A 25,797-nucleotide genomic window follows, 5' to 3' on the forward strand; every position below is an offset into this window, starting at 1 on the left:
TGTTTGAAAGTGTATGTGTGTTTGAGTGTGCGTGTGTGTGTATTTGAGTCTCTCTCTCTCTCTCTTTCTTTCCCTCTCTCTCTCTCTCTCTTTCCCTCGCTGTCTGTCTGCATGTGTCTGTGTGGGTCTGTGTGACTCGATGGGAGGCTGTCTCCAGGTGTGATTCCTAGTATTTTCTATTACAGTTATTAGATCGCAGAATGTTAGATAAATTCACCCCAGTCGTCCATATGGCCAGCAACGCTTGGAATGCGGTCAAGGCTCGTCAGAGTCTCCGGATCCTGCTCCCCCTCAGTCTCGTTTGCTTCGTAACCATAGTGATGTATCTGCCTCACAATGATTGTGAGAGTATCCCAACCACTCCCGACCTGTGTGAGATATGGAAAGGTGAGTGAATGTTTGTTGCCACAAGAGAAGCAGTTTCTGGTGCTGACTGATAGGCGCTAAATGTCTGTGGAAGCGCAAACAAAAGTCATTCAGAAAGAATATTAAGAAGATGTGACTTCGTTGTCACTGGTAAGGATCTTGGTTACAGAGAGAATCTTTGAGTTTTTGAGACTTTTGCAACGGAAACATTGTGATTTGTGACAGTGTATTTGTGATTTGTCAAAGATTTTTCATAAGAAAATACCATTGTAATTATAGCTTTAGTCTGTGCCATCATTTTCTATACTATAATTTTCTTTATCCACTCATAACATCATCTTGCAACTCTATATTTACTTAAGTAAATCTAGCAATAGCATAGATATATTTTTTTTATCATAATTTGCAATGAGAGTTATTCTGATGATAAATATGAGTAAAACATCAAAATTAACAGACAAAATAGACACAATGAATTACCACAAGTTTACCACCGGAAATTGTGTCATAGATATCAATATGTCAACATCAATTTGAACTAAAATAATTTGTAGAAATGGCACAGTCTTTACCAATGGTGACAGAGTATTTGAGATTGAAAGATGATGGAAGTGGAATATTTCTATTATTTTGTGTTAATTCAGGACAAGGTAATATGTCATATATTCTGCACAAAAACAATTATTGTCAAAAACAAAGACAATTCAGTCGAAGTTCAGAATGGTGATGTTCAGAATCACAAACAGACAAAGATGTAAAGTGTTGTCGCACAGTATGTGAATAAACGCTACAGGCTCGAGGAACAGAGTGTATGCTTACATTCATGTTGCGATTCATGGCTATTTTAATCCTGTTAGTGGACTCATTAGATTGCTTTTTGTTTTGACCGAACTAAATATTTGCTGAAAATTGAAGTAAACCAGAGGACAGAGAAAACTGTATAGAACAGGAAGTTATGACGGGTACGCCTTACAGGAATATTTAGGCCAGGAGATTTTCATCCAAAGAGAATCGATTGTGCAAGTAATACAAAGTTCATATGCTTCATGATGGAATTAAAAGCATGGGACGAATGTCAACACATTATACTTCACTTGTTATGATGTTGTAGTCAACATTGTCTTGACATTAAACAGTCGTGAGACGAAAAATATAACATGTTATGTTCAGTTAAACTCCCCTCGACTTACAGCTTCAAACACTCCGATGATCTTTAGACGCCATAGATATATTAACAAAAACGTCCTTTTCCCACTCATGAACAAGATTTTACAAATTGTGTCCCGTCAGTTCCATTTTTGTCATTGTGAGTTATCTATTTCCCCTACATCAATGTCATAGCGACACATTTTCTGTCACATTAGGCCAATTCAGTGTTTTAGGTATATGTCATAGCACAAGCTCCTTCATCATGGGACTATCAGCCAATCAGAATGCTGACTTTCTATGCTACAATATTTTATTCACTCATTTTTAAAGATATATGAATTCATTATGAAAACGAAGAAAAAAATCTAAACAATTTATGACTTTACATGATAATCAATGGTTTTCAGAGTAATATAAATATATTCGTTACTGAAGGAACGTAGGATTGCGATAAACAAGAAATCAATTCCCTTTTAAAGTTGATTCTGGGCGTCTACAGGACGTTTATTGCACCTTACCCTCGCCTTGCAGTTGGTAATATGACAAATACTCTGTCACAAATCACAAGTCACAAGTTTCTGGCCCCAAAATCACAAAGATTCCACTGTCACTGTAACCAAGTTCCCGATCAGTGGTTTTGCCGACTCAGTAGTTTATAAAGGTCACATGCAACCAAAAAATCAAACATAATTAAAACATACTTACTATGTGGTGATATATAAACTGCACTGGTGATCGCTCAAAAACAAATAAACAAAATTATAAGCGTGTAATCGCAAATCAAATGAGCCATAATTTGTCCTTTGGTTTACCTCCCTCAAATTGCAAGTGGTCAGTAACTAAAATTGTGCATTGTATACTGTCATTAGCAAACATGCAGGCAAACATATAGGTGTAAATAAACAAGGCATTGAGTTTTCTATGTGACAGTCTGCTTATCACACTCAACATGTTTTTTTAATGTAACGAGTGGATTATTTACTTGTTTATGTACACAACCAAGATTAGACTACTGCTCACGACCTCATACTTCGGGCAGGCATGCTGTTTCAAGCTCCGTGAACCTATTCACTGTGCATGCGTTATGAGCGCAGCGCAGCATAGCTACTGAAACCACTTTTCACCCAGCGCACGGGGAAAATTAGTGAATCGTTTGAACTCCGATTTCGCGGGCTTTTTTACATCGCGTTTTTTCAACTTTATAGGTTGAATTGGCATTTTTGATTTGTGTCGGTAAGTGCACACCAAACGGTATCAGAATCTGCAAAGTTGTGTTTTACGTTGCATGTGGCCTTTCACTTATTCGTCACTATTGAACCAGGTGAAGTCAAGACTAGGGTATCAAAGTCTTGACCCTCTTCACTGTCCTAAATCTAACAGCATGAACAGTTAAACATCCTTAGTTGGTATTAGCAGGGATAATCTACAACAGGGATAGGTCACTCGTTCGCTGTCTTTACCATTTGTACTAATTAACGTCTGCCTCGTGTTCTCAAACGAACACATTGACTTGGCTCGTTCCCAGCGCAACTTCAGCTGTGTTTAACAGAACTTCAGCCAGTTTATTGTATCAGTCGGAATTTTACAATGAATGAATGAATTTTAGTAAGAATTAAGAGCATGAATTATGTGAATGAATGAAAGAAATAAAGAAAAAGAATATAAGAAAGAAGTACATATGTGAATGAATGAAAGAATAAATGATACACCGCGGCCTTCCCTCCCAAACATGTTAAAGAACGCAAAAGTATCGCGAGAACACATTTATTAACATCAGCTGTCCTTTTAAAAAAATCACTTTGAGACATTTTTGTTTACATAGATAATTAATCGAGATACCTTATTGCATGTGGGGAATGGCATGGACATTAATAAAAATGTTAACTGACACTGTCACACTCGCCTCAAAAACAGAAAGTGTAAAACTGTCTCAAAGCGTTCTAAACACCTTTCCAGTTTAGTCAAATAATATGATCAACAAGAAAGAAAGAAGTTATGGAACTATAACCCACAAGCATCAATGGCGGATCAGAACAGATCGGCGATATGTCATATTTTTCACACACTTCAAATACACCCAAAACATTTTGTTTTAGATTATGAAACTATCACTATTACTTGCAAACACATTACACCTGATAGTATATTCCCCTCATAAGAATAATTACTAGGAATACTCAAGCAACGGAGTATAGCATTTGAATGGCGGATCAGATCAGATCTGCGATATGTCACATTTTTCACACACCTCAAATACACCCTAACATTCTTTTTTAGACTATAAAACTATCACTATTACTTGCAAACACATTTCATTTGATAGTATATTCCCCTCATGTGAATTAAAGGTGTATCTGAAAGATGTTTTTGAGGAAGTAACTAGGAATACTCAAACAACGGTGTGTAGCATTTCAATGGCGGATCAGAACAGATCAGCGATATGTCATATTTTTCACACACCTCAGTTACACCCTAACAATTTTTTAAAGTCATACAACTGTCACTATTACTTGCAAATACCTTTCAACTAAAGGTATGTTCCCCTTCTAAAAATTAAACGAATGTGTGAAAGAAGTTTTTATCGGCGCAATTTAGTCTATCTTCGCGGTGAATCGAGAATAGAAGCCAGTCAAAACGTAACTACGTACAAATCTACTGTCCTAATACGGACACTAATACCGATTATTTGACTTAAACTGAAGTGACAAAATAGTTATCTCATCAATTACATACAGGAATTCAGTTGTTACAACGCTCAGAGAATTTAATCAGCTGTTGAAGATAAATCGGGCTCAATCTTACATATAGTACTGCTGCCATATTGGCTACAGTGGTTACGCAACGACCCGAGACATACGTTCATCTCTCCATCTTCCGATCAGCAATCAATGAAAACTACACAACAATCACTCGCTACATCATAGCACGATTTTTATTTTTTATCAATTCCGTTTTCAGGTGAAACACCTCGAACCAACGCAACACTATGGTGGCAGTGGGCGTGTCTAATAGAATGGTGAGACTGGGGACACACTCGGTGTAGCTGGTGGAGGAGAAGAGAGTTTCAGTTCTCTGTTAAAAACAATATGTTGCGGTAATATTACACGTGTGGTAGTCGTGTGTTTCAGGGACATGGACAGCGCTGACGGCTACCAGTGTCAGAACAAGGAATTAATGGGCAACTGGCCTCTGTGCTGGGACGAGGACTATAAACCAAGGGACCCCTGTCTCGTATACTCCTTCGGGTGAGTGAGTGCGTGAGTGCGTGAGTGCGTGAGTGCGTGAGTGAATGTGATTAAAGGCACAGTTTCACACCGCACTTCTCTAACATTAAATAATGCATTGCCCTCAATAAAACCACCAGCTCTCTGGGGAGCTACCATATAATTTATACCCCAAATGAAAGAAAACAAATGCTATGTTACAATATTAAGTTATACAATTCTAGTGAATTAATGCAACATTGCATTACATCAACTTTCGCGCCATCTACAGGCCGAACATTATTTTGAGCTAAGCCCACAGGATTATGTCCCTTGTAGCGCACTTTACAAATATCTTATGAATAGCTTGTAATCGAGTTCGACAAATATCCACAACTCAGCGCTCGACATTTTTCTATGTACGGAGCATGTGTTTACATTCCACATGTGGTTTGTGTTCTCTGTTTGGAAGCTGTTCGCCTCCAACTTTCAATTATCGATTTCAGACAAGTCGTAAGGGATTATAAGGCATCAGTAGGAAGCTTAGGTGAGTGCATATGCTCCAATATATGTATGATATAGACCAAAATATTGTCAAGAATGTGTGAAATTGTGCCTGTACGTTGGGGAACGAGCGACTGGATTTGTTTGTGGGTGAGTGAGTATAGCTTTTAAAAAAAGAATGTGTATATACTACGCTCACATTGTTTAATATGCAGCTTCACAAACAAAATGTTTTCTTCTAAAGTATATGACGGTTGATAATAACACGAAAAGCTAAAATAAAGATCATTAGCTTCATTAGTCTGCCCTTAGTGCATCCGGGATCTCCCGTCCATTTGGACTGTTTTGTTTCAGCATAGACAATGACTTCAGTTTCGATGACGCGATGGCAGAGAGAGGGTGTACTGTGTACAGCTTTGACCCAAGGTAGGTGTTTGTGGTGATAATTACACTGTTTGTGAATTCCTTTTATCTATATATTATATATCGGTGTATACAGACAGTTTCAGTCCGCTGTGATCTAAAATGCCTGTTAAAATATGACCTATTTTTTTTAACTTTAAAATCACCATAGCAACAGACGCCTCTGACCAAATTCTAAGCCTCTGCTGCTATTGCCAGATGAGAATTTAATGAGTACTGGGGCCAAGGTCTCCTGTGAGGACTGTGGAAGCTACTGCTCGACTAGTCATTGGAAACCTCCGTATGAATTTTCATTTGACATTTGTGGTTAATATCAGTGTAAGTCGTCATTTGAAATGTGATGTGTTGATTCCATAACTGAAACAATGAGTGACCTGCAGACCAGTTGACAATACAGACGCAATGACAATAGAAATACAATGGCAGTACAGATAAAGTGCAGTACAAACGCAATGGTAGTGGAATAAAATCGATAACTCTAGCAAAATGAGATGGTGTTTTCACTGAACATTGGTCCATCTTCCTTGGCGTTCCGGGTGAAATGACAGAGAAAGCAAAACATATAGCAAAACACAAAACAAAACCGCACCACACCAAAAGAAACGAAACGAAAAGTAGAAAAGTAAAGAAAAGAAAAGAGAACAAAACAAAACATATTCCCAAACACCATGCACTTATAAGCAATGTAACTGTTCTGGTATTTTCAGTAATATTCTCGGTTTAGCTTCCAGGACTTTGAGTCTAAATGTAGCACAAGTTCTAAAATAGCCCACCACTACCCGACTGAATATTTACAGAAAAAACGGCACACTTGAGACACTGTTCCTCCAAAACCAACACTACCAAAACAACACAACACTAAAACACTAACTGATTTACAGCAGTTGGTACAATCACGAGGTGTTGTTCCAATTCTGTTAAATGCAACAAAAATCGAAACTGCTCGCTCAATCACTCCTCACTGTTTCAGTATGGGGGTAACAGACCACAAACATTCCGAGAGGGTGTTCTTCAAAAACATGGGTCTGGGTGCCTCTGACACCGACTCATTCCACCCCAACTTTGACGGGTACGTCCGACATTCCTCCAGCTGGAAGGTTCGAACGCTGAAGTCCATCATGAAGCTACTCGGGCACGAGAAGGTGTGTAGTCTTACACTGGAATTATAGGAGCACGTGTACTAAGCACCGATACATAGCAATTAAGTCGCTCAGAATGTGCTGCCAATTGGAACAGGCTCATGGTGTTATCTCAAAGATATTCTATGCTTTTAAATGTATGTTGACTATGTCTCTCCTATTGATTAACATCTTACCTGTTGTTCTTTCATAAAGTGCACGTGTATTTTGAGATATAAATAAAGAGTATGATACCAAACGACAAGCTTAAATCAGTTATCGCATGAAATGTCTCAAAATATATAAGTTGCATGACCACTCTAAGATTATTTGTAAAATATTATGACATGTCGTTTCTTCACCATTATAATTCTCATAGAGGATTATGTTATGTTAGCTGATATCTCTGTTTTTGGAAGGGAAGCCTAAAATTGTGACGTTTCTCGGTTCAATGAGCGTGTCCTTAGCGGTACTCGCGGTCACTTCCCATACTAACTAAACTCTTTAACTTAATACTGTCTGGATTTATACCAGAGGATTGGCTAACAGGAATGATTAAACCTTTGTACAAGAAAAAAAGGTGATAACTTAGACCCTAACTAATACCGGCCCATTACTATTCTCAGTTGCTTCTGCAAGCTGCTCACGAGTATTTTAAATGTAAGGCTAACAAAATTTGTGGAAGAACATTAATTTTGACTCTCATCTTGCATCTCGCATTTGTTAGTGTTTGTTTCTAGTCATTTGTTTCAAAATGAAAATCGTATACAGTCAGGCCGCGTTAATCCGAACACTTCTGTTTTTCATCAAAAAACGTTCGGATAGTGAAACGTACGGACTACTGAAGCAAACACCACTTCAGGCGAGTTACTTCCCTTTGACATACTGAGACAAGAACATACGAACGTATACATGTATCAAATGACTTTATTACAGTTTGTAGACATAACAACTTGAATATTGACATAACAGTCAATCAATGCAATGACTGAATAGATTATTTATAGTATTACACATACCAAACACTCACTTGTGTTGAAAGAAATCTCCAATAACAGTGTGTTTGGAGAGTGACTTGAAAGACGCACGCATGCTGACCATTGTCTCCAAGTTTTTGTCATCTCCAACACACTCAAAATAATTTATCATTAAGTCCATATAGGCTCTCATTTGGCTTTTGGATTTTTCTCTTTGTATCTACAAATTTCTCTTTTTTGTGCGGCAGTAATTTCCCATCGTTTTACGCTTAGGGGCGGGACTTGCCATTGTGACTGACAGGTGTCAAGTGCAGCTGATCTCATTTTGACTCGATCGGTATTTTATACAGCAAGGAAACATGACAGGTATTGCTCAAACTAAACAAAAGTGAAACCTATTAACTGATTAAAATCACAAACTAATGACATGCTCAACTCAGAAGTGTCACCTCAGTTAACATGCCATTTACATGCCATACACCAAGCATCAAAAGCGACTACATTCCAAATAACTATGGTTGTAAGGAAGTGCAAATGGTGATGCACTCTCAAAACATTTAATAATATATCAAGGTTGATTGACTCCCATAAAACTCCAAAATACTTTTAATCGTAAATAGGACAAAAAAAAGTTCCCCTACATTTTTTGGAGAGTAAACAAACGCCAATGTTTTGAAAAGAAATCTACTCCTGACATGCATTATGCTTTAGCGTTTAGTGTACTGCTCTAGTTCCTTTTTTGCCTTCCCGGGACATCTGAAAAATAAATTTGAGCTTTTCCGCGACCACACCGATTTCGTAATCCCCCAGCCCAACCCCAATCACCGTATGTAACACATTCTTGACACACAACAGATTAGTTACGTTCAAATATGGCCAGAAGTGTTATCATCAACCTCTCAATCACTGGGGTCAGACACCGACGTGGGATCGGTCAGACGCGACCGATGTCGTCGCCACCATGCTGTCGATAAGGTGCCACGATGTCAAGGGCATTTGCCACACTACTGGTGTAATTTCGGCGAAAGATGATTGGACAAGATTTCGGATATCCGAGAGAACGTGTTAGGACTTGCTACAAAGCTCTTACAATCAGCACATCAGCTCAATCGGATTCAGTTCACGGTGTCTCACTGGAGTCCGTACGATAATTTGGAAACGCCATGGTAACGCGTCTCATCTGTGCGCTATAGGTCTACTGTAATGTCTGATTTTCTCCATGAACTGATCGATGCTGATGCCGATATACTTATGATATTGGGGGAAGGGGGCACTGTTTTCGGTTGACGAAAGTTGTGATAACTGGTGTGGCATGGGCAGATGTTCCGTCCACTCAAGGAACACCTCACGGTTCATAATCACTTGATGGAGATTTGGTATCAAAGACGAGTTCACACCGTTCACCGAGACCAGAATCACTAGTCCCATTGAAGAACGATGAGGCGTTCCCCTTAACCGGGCGGAGGCCTTGTTGTATCTACCATCTGGCGGTGGCCACATGTTATTCATGGAGTGATTCTTAATCGCTCAGGTCTCATCGAGGTATACTATCTGAAAACCAATCCAACGATGTTTCTGAGATAGATATGCAGCTGAGGGTGAGGATTGAATACTTTTGACGAAACACTCAACGATCATCTCCGTTTACTTTCTCCTTATGGGGAGCAGTGATAACAGTTGTTCTAGATACATCAATCGCATCACTGACCTCTTCCCTGGCGATACGGAAGTTCAGGAGTATCTTTCTGTCATACAAGAGTTGTTCTAGATACATGAATGGCATCACTGACCTCTTCCCTGGTGATACGGAAGTTCAGGAGTATCTTTCCGTCATACAAGAGTTGTTCTAGATACATTAATGGCATCACTGACTTCTTCCCTGGCGATACGGAAGTTCAGGAGTATCTTTCTGTCATACAAGAGTTGTTCTAGATACATTAATGGTATCACTGACCTCTTCCCTGGCGATACGGAAGTTCAGGAGTATCTTTCTGTCATACAAGAGTTGTTCTAGATACATTAATGGTATCACTGACCTCTTCCCTGGCGATACGGAAGTTCAGGAGTATCTTTCTGTCATACAAGAGTTGTTCTAGATACATTAATGGTATCACTGACTTCTTCCCTGGTGATACGGAAGTTCAGGAGTATCTTTCTGTCATACAAGAGTTGTTCTAGATACATTATTGGCATCACTGACCCCTTCCCTGGCGATACGGAAGTTCAGGAGTATCTTTCTGTCATACAAGAGTTGTTCTAGATACATTAATGGCATCACTGACTTCTTCCCTGGCGATACGGAAGTTCAGGAGTATCTTTCTGTCATGCAAGAGTTGTTCTAGATACATTAATGGCATCACTGACCTCTTCCCTGGCGATACGGACGTTCAGGAGTATCTTTCTGTCATACAAGAGTTGTTCTAGATACATCAATCGCATCACTGACTTCTTCCCTGGCGATACGGAAGTTCAGGAGTATCTTTCCGTCATACAAGAGTTGTTCTAGATACATTAATGGCATCACTGACCTCTTCCCTGGCGATACGGACGTTCAGGAGTATCTTTCTGTCATACAAGAGTTGTTCTAGATACATCAATCGCATCACTGACTTCTTCCCTGGCGATACGGAAGTTCAGGAGTATCTTTCCGTCATACAAGAGTTGTTCTAGATACATTAATGGCATCACTGACTTCTTCCCTGGCGATACGGAAGTTCAGGAGTATCTTTCTGTCATACAAGAGTTGTTCTAGATACATTAACGGTATCACTGACTTCTTAAGGGGTGATACGGAAGTTCAGGAGTATCTTTCTGTCATACAAGAGTTGTTCTAGATACATTATTGGCATCACTGACCCCTTCCCTGGCGATACGGAAGTTCAGGAGTATCTTTCTGTCATACAAGAGTTGTTCTAGATACATTAATGGTATCACTGACTTCTTAAGGGGTGATACGGAAGTTCAGGAGTATCTTTCTGTCATACAAGAGTTGTTCTAGATACATTATTGGCATCACTGACCCCTTCCCTGGCGATACGAAAGTTCAGGAGTATCTTTCTGTCATACAAGAGTTGTTCTAGATACATTAATGGTATCACTGACTTCTTCCCTGGTGATACGGAAGTTCAGGAGTATCTTTCTGTCATACAAGAGTTGTTCTAGATACATTAATGGCATCACTGACTTCTTCCCTGGTGATACGGAAGTTCAGGAGTATCTTTCTGTCATACATGAGTTGTTCTAGATACATTATTGGCATCACTGACCCCTTCCCTGGCGATACGGAAGTTCAGGAGTATCTTTCTGTCATACAAGAGTTGTTCTAGATACATTAATGGCATCACTGACCTCTTCCCTGGCGATACGGAAGTTCAGGAGTATCTTTCTGTCATACAAGAGTTGTTCTAGATACATTAATGGCATCACTGACCTCTTCCCTGGCGATACGGAAGTTCAGGAGTATCTTTCTGTCATACAAGAGTTGTTCTAGATACATTAATGGCATCACTGACCTCTTCCCTGGCGATACGGAAGTTCAGGAGTATCTTTCTGTCATACAAGAGTTGTTCTAGATACATTAATGGCATCACTGACCTCTTCCCTGGCGATACGGAAGTTCAGGAGTATCTTTCTGTCATACAAGAGTTGTTCTAGATACATCAGTCGCATCACTGACTTCTTCCCTGGCGATACGGAAGTTCAGGAGTATCTTTCCGTCATACAAGAGTTGTTCTAGATACAATAATGGCATCACTGACTTCTTCCCTGGCGATACGGAAGTTCAGGAGTATCTTTCTGTCATACAAGAGTTGTTCTAGATACATTAATGGTATCACTGACTTCTTAAGGGGTGATACGGAAGTTCAGGAGTATCTTTCTGTCATACAAGAGTTGTTCTAGATACATTATTGGCATCACTGACCCCTTCCCTGGCGATACGGAAGTTCAGGAGTATCTTTCTGTCATACAAGAGTTGTTCTAGATACATTAATGGTATCACTGACTTCTTAAGGGGTGATACGGAAGTTCAGGAGTATCTTTCTGTCATACAAGAGTTGTTCTAGATACATTATTGGCATCACTGACCCCTTCCCTGGCGATACGAAAGTTCAGGAGTATCTTTCTGTCATACAAGAGTTGTTCTAGATACATTAATGGTATCACTGACTTCTTCCCTGGTGATACGGAAGTTCAGGAGTATCTTTCTGTCATACAAGAGTTGTTCTAGATACATTAATGGCATCACTGACTTCTTCCCTGGTGATACGGAAGTTCAGGAGTATCTTTCTGTCATACATGAGTTGTTCTAGATACATTAACGGCATCACTGACTTCTTCCCTGGCGATACGGAAGTTCAGGAGTATCTTTCTGTCATACAAGAGTTGTTCTAGATACATTAATGGCATCACTGACTTCTTCCCTGGTGATACGGAAGTTCAGGAGTATCTTTCTGTCATACAAGAGTTGTTCTAGATACATTAATGGCATCACTGACCTCTTCCCTGGCGATACGGAAGTTCAGGAGTATCTTTCTGTCATACAAGAGTTGTTCTAGATACATTAATGGCATCACTGACCTCTTCCCTGGCGATACGGAAGTTCAGGAGTATCTTTCTGTCATACAAGAGTTGTTCTAGATACATTAATGGCATCACTGACCCCTTCCCTGGCGATACGGAAGTTCAGGAGTATCTTTCTGTCATACAAGAGTTGTTCTAGATACATTAATGGCATCACTGACCTCTTCCCTGGTGATACGGAAGTTCAGGAGTATCTTTCTGTCATACAAGAGTTGTTCTAGATACATTAATGGCATCACTGACCTCTTCCCTGGCGATACGGAAGTTCAGGAGTATCTTTCTGTCATACAAGAGTTGTTCTAGATACATTAATGGCACCACTGACTTCTTCCCTGGCGATACGGAAGTTCAGGAGTATCTTTCTGTCATACAAGAGTTGTTCTAGATACATTAATGGCATCACTGACCTCTTCCCTGGCGATACGGACGTTCAGGAGTATCTTTCTGTCATACAAGAGTTGTTCTAGATACATCAATCGCATCACTGACTTCTTCCCTGGCGATACGGAAGTTCAGGAGTATCTTTCCGTCATACAAGAGTTGTTCTAGATACATTAATGGCATCACTGACTTCTTCCCTGGCGATACGGAAGTTCAGGAGTATCTTTCTGTCATACAAGAGTTGTTCTAGATACATTAATGGTATCACTGACTTCTTAAGGGGTGATACGGAAGTTCAGGAGTATCTTTCTGTCATACAAGAGTTGTTCTAGATACAATATTGGCATCACTGACCCCTTCCCTGGCGATACGGAAGTTCAGGAGTATCTTTCTGTCATACAAGAGTTGTTCTAGATACATTAATGGTATCACTGACTTCTTAAGGGGTGATACGGAAGTTCAGGAGTATCTTTCTGTCATACAAGAGTTGTTCTAGATACATTATTGGCATCACTGACCCCTTCCCTGGCGATACGAAAGTTCAGGAGTATCTTTCTGTCATACAAGAGTTGTTCTAGATACATTAATGGTATCACTGACTTCTTCCCTGGTGATACGGAAGTTCAGGAGTATCTTTCTGTCATACAAGAGTTGTTCTAGATACATTAATGGCATCACTGACTTCTTCCCTGGTGATACGGAAGTTCAGGAGTATCTTTCTGTCATACATGAGTTGTTCTAGATACATTAACGGCATCACTGACTTCTTCCCTGGCGATACGGACGTTCAGGAGTATCTTTCTGTCATACAAGAGTTGTTCTAGATACATTAATGGCATCACTGACCTCTTCCCTGGCGATACGGACGTTCAGGAGTATCTTTCTGTCATACAAGAGTTGTTCTAGATACATTAATGGCATCACTGACCTCTTTCCTGGTGATACGGAAGTTCAGGAGTATCTTTCTGTCATACAAGAGTTGTTCTAGATACATTAATGGCATCACTGACCTCTTCCCTGGCGATACGGAAGTTCAGGAGTATCTTTCTGTCATACAAGAGTTGTTCTAGATACATTAATGGCATCACTGACCTCTTCCCTGGCGATACGGAAGTTCAGGAGTATCTTTCTGTCATACAAGAGTTGTTCTAGATACATTAATGGCATCACTGACCTCTTCCCTGGCGATACGGAAGTTCAGGAGTATCTTTCTGTCATACAAGAGTTGTTCTAGATACATTAATGGCATCACTGACCTCTTCCCTGGCGATACGGAAGTTCAGGAGTATCTTTCTGTCATACAAGAGTTGTTCTAGATACATTAATGGCATCACTGACCTCTTCCCTGGTGATACGGAAGTTCAGGAGTATCTTTCTGTCATACAAGAGTTGTTCTAGATACATTAATGGCATCACTGACCTCTTCCCTGGCGATACGGAAGTTCAGGAGTATCTTTCTGTCATACAAGTGTTGTTCTAGATACATTAATGGCATCACTGACTTCTTCCCTGGCGATACGGAAGTTCAGGAGTATCTTTCTGTCATACAAGAGTTGTTCTAGATACATTAATGGCATCACTGACCTCTTCCCTGGCGATACGGACGTTCAGGAGTATCTTTCTGTCATACAAGAGTTGTTCTAGATACATCAATCGCATCACTGACTTCTTCCCTGGCGATACGGAAGTTCAGGAGTATCTTTCCGTCATACAAGAGTTGTTCTAGATACATTAATGGCATCACTGACTTCTTCCCTGGCGATACGGAAGTTCAGGAGTATCTTTCTGTCATACAAGAGTTGTTCTAGATACATTAATGGTATCACTGACTTCTTAAGGGGTGATACGGAAGTTCAGGAGTATCTTTCTGTCATACAAGAGTTGTTCTAGATACATTATTGGCATCACTGACCCCTTCCCTGGCGATACGGAAGTTCAGGAGTATCTTTCTGTCATACAAGAGTTGTTCTAGATACATTAATGGTATCACTGACTTCTTAAGGGGTGATACGGAAGTTCAGGAGTATCTTTCTGTCATACAAGAGTTGTTCTAGATACATTATTGGCATCACTGACCCCTTCCCTGGCGATACGAAAGTTCAGGAGTATCTTTCTGTCATACAAGAGTTGTTCTAGATACATTAATGGTATCACTGACTTCTTCCCTGGTGATACGGAAGTTCAGGAGTATCTTTCTGTCATACAAGAGTTGTTCTAGATACATTAATGGCATCACTGACTTCTTCCCTGGTGATACGGAAGTTCAGGAGTATCTTTCTGTCATACATGAGTTGTTCTAGATAGATTTACGGCATCACTGACTTCTTCCCTGGCGATACGGAAGTTCAGGAGTATCTTTCTGTCATACAAGAGTTGTTCTAGATACATTAATGGCATCACTGACCTCTTCCCTGGCGATACGGAAGTTCAGGAGTATCTTTCTGTCATACAAGAGTTGTTCTAGATACATTAATGGCATCACTGACCTCTTCCCTGGCGATACGGAAGTTCAGGAGTATCTTTCTGTCATACAAGAGTTGTTCTAGATACATTAATGGCATCACTGACCTCTTCCCTGGCGATACGGAAGTTCAGGAGTATCTTTCTGTCATACAAGAGTTGTTCTAGATACATTAATGGCATCACTGACCTCTTCCCTGGCGATACGGAAGTTCAGGAGTATCTTTCTGTCATACAAGAGTTGTTCTAGATACATTAATGGCATCACTGACCTCTTCCCTGGCGATACGGAAGTTCAGGAGTATCTTTCTGTCATACAAGAGTTGTTCTAGATACATTAATGGCATCACTGACCTCTTCCCTGGCGATACGGAAGTTCAGGAGTATCTTTCTGTCATACAAGAGTTGTTCTAGATACATTAATGGCATCACTGACCTCTTCCCTGGCGATACGGAAGTTCAGGAGTATCTTTCTGTCATACAAGAGTTGTTCTAGATACATTAATGGCATCACTGACCTCTTCCCTGGCGATACGGAAGTTCAGGAGTATCTTTCTGTCATACAAGAGTTGTTCTAGATACATTAATGGCATCACTGACCTCTTCCCTGGCGATACGGAAGTTCAGGAGTATCTTTCTGTCATACAAAAGTTGTTCTAGATACATTAATGGCATCACTGACCTCTTCCCTGGTGATACGGAAGTTCAGGAGTATCTTTCTGTCATACAAGAGTTGTTCTAGATACATTAATGGCATCACTGACCTCTTCCCTGGCGATACGGAAGTTCAGGAGTATCTTTCTGTCATACAAGAGTTGTTCTAGATACATTAATGGCATCACTGACTTCTTCCCTGGCGATACGGAAGTTCAGGAGTATCTTTCTGTCATACAAGAGTTGTTCTAGATACATTAATGGCATCACTGACCTCTTCCCTGGCGATACGGACGTTCAGGAGTATCTTTCTGTCATACAAGAGTTGTTCTAGATACATCAATCGCATCACTGACTTCTTCCCTGGCGATACGGAAGTTCAGGAGTATCTTTCCGTCATACAAGAGTTGTTCTAGATACATTAATGGCATCACTGACTTCTTCCCTGGCGATACGGAAGTTCAGGAGTATCTTTCTGTCATACAAGAGTTGTTCTAGATACATTAATGGTATCACTGACTTCTTAAGGGGTGATACGGAAGTTCAGGAGTATCTTTCTGTCATACAAGAGTTGTTCTAGATACATTATTGGCATCACTGACCCCTTCCCTGGCGATACGGAAGTTCAGGAGTATCTTTCTGTCATACAAGAGTTGTTCTAGATACATTAATGGTATCACTGACTTCTTAAGGGGTGATACGGAAGTTCAGGAGTATCATTCTGTCATACAAGAGTTGTTCTAGATACATTATTGGCATCACTGACCCCTTCCCTGCCGATACGAAAGTTCAGGAGTATCTTTCTGTCATACAAGAGTTGTTCTAGATACATTAATGGTATCACTGACTTCTTCCCTGGTGATACGGAAGTTCAGGAGTATCTTTCTGTCATACAAGAGTTGTTCTAGATACATTAATGGCATCACTGACTTCTTCCCTGGTGATACGGAAGTTCAGGAGTATCTTTCTGTCATACATGAGTTGTTCTAGATAGATTAATGGCATCACTGACCTCTTCCCTGGCGATACGGAAGTTCAGGAGTATCTTTCTGTCATACAAGAGTTGTTCTAGATACATTAATGGCATCACTGACCTCTTCCCTGGCGATACGGAAGTTCAGGAGTATCTTTCTGTCATACAAGAGTTGTTCTAGATACATTAATGGCATCACTGACCTCTTCCCTGGCGATACGGAAGTTCAGGAGTATCTTTCTGTCATACAAGAGTTGTTCTAGATACATTAATGGCATCACTGACCTCTTCCCTGGCGATACGGAAGTTCAGGAGTATCTTTCTGTCATACAAGAGTTGTTCTAGATACATTAATGGCATCACTGACCTCTTCCCTGGTGATACGGAAGTTCAGGAGTATCTTTCTGTCATACAAGAGTTGTTCTAGATACATTAATGGCATCACTGACCTCTTCCCTGGCGATACGGAAGTTCAGGAGTATCTTTCCGTCATACAAGAGTTGTTCTAGATACATTAATGGCATCACTGACTTCTTCCCTGGCGATACGGAAGTTCAGGAGTATCTTTCTGTCATACAAGAGTTGTTCTAGATACATTAATGGCATCACTGACCTCTTCCCTGGCGATACGGAAGTTCAGGTGTATCTTTCTGTCATACAAGAGTTGTTCTAGATACATTAATGGCATCACTGACCTCTTCCCTGGCGATACGGAAGTTCAGGAGTATCTTTCTGTCATACAAGAGTTGTTCTAGATACATTAATGGCATCACTGACCTCTTCCCTGGCGATACGGAAGTTCAGGAGTATCTTTCTGTCATACAAGAGTTGTTCTAGGTACATTAGCCTTTAGCCTGCTGAATTAATTTCAGCATAAGGCGCTGATAAGAGGGTGAGTGATTTCAAACAGTCGGTGTGACACTAAATAACGAACAACTGAAAAAATATTCAGCTCATTAATACTAGATAGAAAAATAAACATTATTATAAAAAAATATATTGATAATTTCAAACGTACAGATATTAATTACAAGATAAACATAAATAAAGTAAATTTTCCTAAATTTATCTGAATTACTCGATTGACAGCCGGATGCGTTTTATATCAGGAACCGTATATATTTTCCAATTATCGCAAACCGATTTCAATATTCTTACTACTGATATTTCATAAGTATCTGACCTTAATTTCGTATATTTGTATCGGCAAATATCCGCGCGACGACAAATTAAAAATTAATTCTGAAAAAAATAATCGAAAACGTTCGTCGTAAACAAATAACATTTTTGATGTCATGACAGGTCTTACTGAAATGGAACTATTACCTTTATTTAAACGTGTCATGTCATTAAAATAGCAGAATAAAACACATGATTTATAAACATTCATGAGTGCAAATTTCAAGTGTTGTGGTTCATTAATTTTTGCACAAACCCACAAAAAGGTGGTGTTAAATCGTGCTACACGTAAGAAAAACACACATGGCGCGCTTCCTCCAACTCCTACAGAAAATATAGCTTTTATGGTCAGAAGAAAGATTACAGAACTCTTCTGTGTTAGACCTGGCGAGAGAGGGAGAATTTCTCATTCTACAAGTGTTCCATGTATCATTTTCCGTTTCGTATGACAAGAGACAGACGAAAATTAAGATCGTGAAATCTAACTTGTTTTCTGGTAAGTGCAAAGGTCACCGGATGTGAAGTCACAGACAGGGATTGCCTGATGAAATTCATTCGCTATTGAATATTAACAGAAAAGTTGGAGATATTTCGTCTGACAAACCCAAATTTAGCACAAATAACTATTTAAAATGATTAATCAGAGCTCATAGAAATTTCTTGGTGTATTTTTGACTATATAATTCGCACATGGCCGAACCAAGTTGACCTTGTATGCTCTCGTGACCCGGAAACAGCAGTCGATCAACACTGCAGATGCAAGTTTTTCAGTATCTTTTATTTGAATTTCTGTTCATATTAGGCACATTAATTTATTGTCCATTGAATATAAAGATAGCAAAGATATAATTGTGATGCATGTTGATCCCAGCTTATTCGTTTTTTCACATGGTCCGACACAAAAACGTTTACAAACATTCTCAACAACAGGTGCTCGGATATGGGCGTGGCATTTGTTTTTCAAAATAACATTAATGCTTTTCTTTTTGTGACGATGTAGTATAGTAGCAACTGCAGTATACATGTTTTATTAACTAAAATATATTTTCAATTATAGTTTCACATGAAATCGGGGATGATTTGATAAATATTGCGTTCATATTACATGACTGGAAAAAATATATGTTGAGTTGAATTACATTCATAATTTTATGCAATAAATTAACGTTCTTGTTGAATAATTAAGATACATTTGACAATGCTTTATGTTTCATAACTGGTTACAACTTTAAATCTTTTCATATGTTAATTGATATTAATAATATGACAAGTATTTTTCTCTCCCAAATAGACAAGGGCTGATAATTCTACACAATTCTACACAATTCTTTAATACAACTACATGTATGCCATATGGATAGATTTAACAAATTATTTTGTGTATTTATTTCTTTATAATATCGTGCCAAAATGTACATCAAATACAAATGGGTGATGAGCTATTTTTGTTTTCAACAGTACCCGTTTGTTTTGCTGAATTACTTTGAATCACACATGACTATTGTCATTTATGTTGTTGCAGTAACAGTATATTTATCAGAAAATGTCATCATTTGATAAAAAGCAACCATATACATCTAATACGTTATATTGTCTCTGGTGAAAGTAAACAGGCCTCATATTCTGTAAATATAAATTATTCTACCTTATTGTCTTTTCCAGGGTTTAAAAGCAATGTCACAATATGAAATGAATCTATTGAACTTTCATGGATTGTTTCTGTTTGCTGAAGTGTCTGGTGATGATATACTCCAATTATTTTGTGTTCAATAGCCTAAACCACCATAAAACAAGAAACATCAAGAACAGTCTTCTTTGAACAACAAAAATGCCAAGGACTTATCAGTCTTTCGTTGAAGATCTGGAAGCATTTGATATATATATCTTTGCCATATACATATGGCAATGAAAAAAAATCCAAATTGAAATCTTAATGAAATAGCTCCAAACTGGACAGCAAAACCACTCACTGCAAAGCTCAGTATTAGGAAAAGGTAATGTACTTGTCCCTGGTGCCATCACATGATTACCTTGATGCCACAGACTAACACAGGTTGCACCTCAGTCATGCTCAACACTTAATTATGGGTCACTTGAAGTTTTGATATTCTATATTCAAAACATCACTACAATAAATTGTTCTAGGTTTGGAATGATAATTTCATATTACTTCATGAAATGTACCCAGATGAAGTCTGTTTTAACAGTAAAATATGAACATAGACAGTGCGCAAGTAGGTAAAACGTATGGCCTTAAACATAAGGTATATTTTGCAGTTCAGGTTGCACTAGTGCAATAGCTAAAAGCTGCATGGAGCCACGGACTGAGCCACATGACATGATTTGCTTTATGTACAAATATGCACACATGTCAAACAATTTGATCTGAAACATTACCTGCATTATACTGGGTAGAAGTAACTCCGAAAGCTCTGCTGTTTGGAGTAACAAAATAATTTCAATTTTGCTCCATATTCGTGAACTAAAGATGTGATGTTTAGCTGTTTTATTGTCTAAAATAAATATTGATTCACAAAGACGATGACAGTTGTTTTCTAAGCTGTCATTAATTTTTATGAAATACATTTACTGTACGTTACATTCTCACACTAGCTCTGGTTTCGTTCGTTTCTGCGAAAGGAAAAATCATTTTATTCATTCAATCATCAAAATTGTACTTCTTGTGACGATATACACAGAACAATATAATGTTTTTGTTACGACACACTGACAATTTATATGTCTCCCCGTGTCAGAACATTCTTTGAAACAAATAGACCGCGAAATTCATCTACTTCGGATTTGCTAAAGATCAACACATCGACGGCTAACTTGAGGGGAAATACTACAACACAAGCAACAAATGACAACTGCTATTGAAGACAACTAAAAGTAAATAATTGAGGGTGACTGAAAGGTAATTTTGGTGTATAGTATGGATCTTACGGGATTTTGAATCAATTTGTAAATGTATCAATGGTAGGTTTCCAACTCGTTTATATTTTACCTGCACGAGTGTCATGCCGTGTACGCGCTTCCGGTTTCATCAAGGGTGGGTACAATTACAAATATTGTGATAGTGTTTCATGATATGCATGATATAGGTATTGAGCCGTTTTCTTTCAATGTATATGAGTTCAGATTGTGCTTATGAACGTGTATTTTGAAACATCCTTCGTGCCTTGTCACCTAAAAAACCCCGCAAGGTTGGCCACGCCCTTTCGGGTCACCTACGCTTGTCAACATTGTGAATGTTGGAAAGTTTATCAAACAAAGTCAAAATAAACTCGCTAAATATGGTAATTTCTGTACAGAGACAGAATTCACACCATGTAATTAATTCCAGATAAAATAGTTGGATATATCAAAAGGATGGCACATTTTCTTCCGTATCACGATGCATGTGGACTTGTTTGTTTACCGCCGTTGCCATGATCGTTCCTGTTCGTCCAATCGATGATATAACATTGAGATTAGTTTTGTTTGTAATTATTTAAGCCGAAAGTTACCAATTTTTAGAAAATGGGAAACTTGTGAGCTTTCTCTTCGTCAAAGAACAAAAATATTGATTAAACTATCAAAAAATATTTCATTATGAATAATAAAATTAGACTGGGTACCACTCGACGTGGTGTGCTTGAAAGTCAACAATGGCCGTTATTTTCGACTGTGTGCCGAGAAATTTGGCGATCACATTTTTAATTTGCAGGCATTTCGTTTTAAGGTACATATACATATTGAAGAATTATGTATTTATAAAGCTGAGAATTGGTGCATTCCATACATAATTCATATGACATGTAAATCCGACTCGTTGAATAATTATTGCAAGTTTTATTTGGAGATGCCATTATCCTGCACTCCTGTCGAGTGGGTTCGACGGCAGCATTGATAGGATTAATGGCATCACTGACCTCTTCCCTGGTGATACGGAAGTTCAGGAGTATCTTTCTGTCATACAAATAACTGCTCTTCTCGTTATTATCTGCCCTTGTTCTATGACATACCCTGCCATGCCTAAAGAGTGGTTGCCTCTGTCCCTCTACTGCACAAACTATGTAGACATTAGCAATCGGCGTATCCATATCAAGAGCCGTGCTTGTGATTGCACACAATTGTCATGTAAAACGATAGAGAGACTCCATGGGAGCTACATCCTTAATAGTTTCGGTAGTAAAGTTATTAGTTTGTACGTCAGCCATCGTTTATAATGAAGCGAAGGCAAATTTCAAAATGGGCAGAGTGTCCTTTGTAATAAAATATCCTCCACACTAATTTGTACCGAACCTAGTTTTACAGATATTTCGCGCTTTCACTTTCAACTTTCAACTATAAAAACTGTATTACATGCAATAACTTATGTTCAGATCATAAACAGACAGTTTCAGCTTCCTGAGTATGTAACGCCACCCGTTTCTGTTTTCATTTGGCAGCGTGTGATCGATGTACTGAAGATTGATATTGAGGTGTACGAGTGGGCTGTGACAGCCAACATCATGAAGGACGGACTGTTTCCCCAAATCCGCCAATTTCTGGTGGAGTGGCATATCTTCCCAAACGAACCGTTCAGAAATCACTTCCAGGATATATACGATGTCTACATGAGCCTGGGGAAGAATGGATTCCAGTTCTACCACAAGAACAGTGGCAGCAGATACCACCATTATCGGTACTGGAACTCACAGGCTGATATGTGTTACGTCAACACCCACTTCAAGCAACCCAGATAACACTTAGGTCATGCGCAGAATGGAGTCGCCATGGTGACACCCGAAGTGTGCTGTGTGATATACTACAAACAAAAATAATGTGAACACCCTAAAACTTGAAAGTCTGCTGGTAGAGAACAGGACAGACCTCCCGTGGAAGGCCCAGAAATGCATCAAGGGCAGATGACCGACATGGTGTGACCCAAGCCTTTCGGAACCGATTCACAATCGCCAATGTCCACTTGCCACAAGTTGCATAGCAGGTCGGTCTTCCACATGCACTAGGCTGCTGTGTTTGAATCAAACATGTTGCCGGTGTGTTTCGGCACCTTAGTGTTTCGCTGGGTTTTTTGGGGACAATTTTTCAATCTACTCAAACTCAACGAATACGGAATTGGTTTTTTCACTGCATGATCTAATATGCTGTTTAAAATGGCCATTAAGCACACAAACAGATGCATTTGCTTCAGAACATAAACGATCTCACCATGTTTAAGTGTATACATGACTATCAAGTTTTAGGGTGTTCACCTGCTTTTTGTTTGTAGTGTATATTTTCGGACATGGTTCGGGGTATTTTAAGATGTCGGTACAGCTTGTATGTCTGATAGGCACTCTTTGGACAGGGTCCCACTGGGATCCTTCATCACAGAAGACACTTGATGAGTATCGTGTGTGCCAGGAATACTCTGGTGCTAAGTTGGGGCTACGTCGATCTGGTGTCTGTTGTTTGGGAAACATCCAGTCGTATTTACATCGTATATTATCAAAGTAGTTTTGAAGTGTAATGTCTGATATACTGCGTGGGTAGAAGACTGATCACGGGCTGTCATATGTTTTTAGTCATATTGTCATTGCATAGTTCTCCGAGAATTGTTTCAGTGTGTTGTTTTAGAGTGTGGTTTAGATTAGGGTGTGTTTATGAAAGTGGTGTACATCGAATATACCTTGCCAAAGTTGGATATTAAAATGTCCAGTTTTCGAATCTCTCAAGGAGGAAGTAAGAGGACCTAAAGAGGTCACGTGATCTGGCATATAGACACACGTTCTTGTTGTTTTGTAACAATAAATTTTGGAAGGTTGTTGCAATGGTGCAATTTCCCCACTTCAAACTGTGGGCTCCTGAGATATTGTCCAATACGACCGTATCCAATGTCAGTGTCAATATTTCTTAGTAGCATCCTTTCCCTTTTTGTAGTACTAGGGTCGGGTCTATACTCCTATGTCTTTCGAACGCCGTTTCTAAGCGATACAGGCCCCAGTGAGAAGAACTGGATGGAATTAAGTGATAATTTCCTTTAGTATGACCTTGACCTGATGACCCTACTAGCCTTGACCTCGTGTAACCTTAGATGATCAGTTGTATCGCTCATGTAAAGCCACGTCAGCAACATTTCCCAGCTGTCTTAATTATGCTGTGGGCTGTATCATGTCATATGTTCTGGAAATAAACTAAATCCTTCTTGAATCGTTGGTTGAATTGTTTGTTTAAAGTTGTCACCGGCTTGTCTGGTAACTCACCCGTATGAACACCATTCGTTGCCTCAGAGCTCCACCTATAATGGCGACAGTCGGACGTGTCACCAAGCACGGGAATAAATATTGAAGTTTGGCGAGCCCGCATAGGATGCTTCACGCAACAAAAGACATGCAAGCGTGAGTTAAGACATCGTAATAAACTTGGCGGAAGTTTACTGCCCCGACAAATAAAACTTTTGGTGATTATTTCATTTCTGCTACAACTCCGTGGTGACGTGGAACCCAGCCCCTGACCTCGAGCTCGTACCACGCGACAGAGCAAGCTCTCAGTCTCTAGTGTCTATTGCAGGTGTACCTGATACCAGATAGCAGATACCACCATTATCGGTACTGGAACTCACAGGCTGATATGTGTTACGTCAACACCCACTTCAAGCAACCCAGATAACACTTAGGTCATGCGCAGAATGGAGTCGCCATGGTGACACCCGAAGTGTGCTGTGTGATATACTACAAACAAAAATAATGTGAACACCCTAAAACTTGAAAGTCTGCTGGTAGAGAACAGGACAGACCTCCCGTGGAAGGCCCAGAAATGCATCAAGGGCAGATGACCGACATGGTGTGACCCAAGCCTTTCGGAACCGATTCACAATCGCCAATGTCCACTTGCCACAAGTTGCATAGCAGGTCGGTCTTCCACATGCACTAGGCTGCTGTGTTTGAATCAAACATGTTGCCGGTGTGTTTCGGCACCTTAGTGTTTCGCTGGGTTTTTTGGGGACAATTTTTCAATCTACTCAAACTCAACGAATACGGAATTGGTTTTTTCACTGCATGATCTAATATGCTGTTTAAAATGGCCATTAAGCACACAAACAGATGCATTTGCTTCAGAACATAAACGATCTCACCATGTTTAAGTGTATACATGACTATCAAGTTTTAGGGTGTTCACCTGCTTTTTGTTTGTAGTGTATATTTTCGGACATGGTTCGGGGTATTTTAAGATGTCGGTACAGCTTGTATGTCTGATAGGCACTCTTTGGACAGGGTCCCACTGGGATCCTTCATCACAGAAGACACTTGATGAGTATCGTGTGTGCCAGGAATACTCTGGTGCTAAGTTGGGGCTACGTCGATCTGGTGTCTGTTGTTTGGGAAACATCCAGTCGTATTTACATCGTATATTATCAAAGTAGTTTTGAAGTGTAATGTCTGATATACTGCGTGGGTAGAAGACTGATCACGGGCTGTCATATGTTTTTAGTCATATTGTCATTGCATAGTTCTCCGAGAATTGTTTCAGTGTGTTGTTTTAGAGTGTGGTTTAGATTAGGGTGTGTTTATGAAAGTGGTGTACATCGAATATACCTTGCCAAAGTTGGATATTAAAATGTCCAGTTTTCGAATCTCTCAAGGAGGAAGTAAGAGGACCTAAAGAGGTCACGTGATCTGGCATATAGACACACGTTCTTGTTGTTTTGTAACAATAAATTTTGGAAGGTTGTTGCAATGGTGCAATTTCCCCACTTCAAACTGTGGGCTCCTGAGATATTGTCCAATACGACCGTATCCAATGTCAGTGTCAATATTTCTTAGTAGCATCCTTTCCCTTTTTGTAGTACTAGGGTCGGGTCT

The 25,797-nt window shown here is 39.5% G+C and overlaps 1 protein-coding gene across 1 annotated transcript; it reads left to right on the top strand.

The window, feature by feature from the left end:
- The first annotated feature begins 200 nt into the window (after positions 1–200).
- Positions 201–24,145, top strand: LOC137265108 (probable methyltransferase-like protein 24). The gene is made up of 6 exons (XM_067800416.1): positions 201–387; positions 4,474–4,531; positions 4,644–4,760; positions 5,577–5,648; positions 6,616–6,787; positions 22,402–24,145. The coding sequence occupies exons 1-6, from the start codon at positions 201–203 to the stop codon at positions 22,696–22,698; spliced, it is 903 nt and encodes a 300-aa protein (XP_067656517.1). The 3' UTR covers positions 22,699–24,145.
- The last annotated feature ends 1,652 nt before the right edge of the window (positions 24,146–25,797 follow it).

This window comes from Haliotis asinina, chromosome 15, assembly GCF_037392515.1.
Source record: "Haliotis asinina isolate JCU_RB_2024 chromosome 15, JCU_Hal_asi_v2, whole genome shotgun sequence".
NCBI lineage: Eukaryota > Metazoa > Mollusca > Gastropoda > Lepetellida > Haliotidae > Haliotis > Haliotis asinina.

Coding starts and splice junctions, on each gene's coding strand:
- LOC137265108 (XM_067800416.1), top strand. CDS start 201: ATGTTAGATAAATTCACCCCAGTCGTCCATATGGCCAGCAACGCTTGG. Junction 4,532..4,643: donor TGGGCGTGTCTAATAGAATG/GTGAGACTGGGG, acceptor CGTGTGTTTCAG/GGACATGGACAGCGCTGACG. Junction 4,761..5,576: donor TGTCTCGTATACTCCTTCGG/GTGAGTGAGTGC, acceptor GTTTTGTTTCAG/CATAGACAATGACTTCAGTT.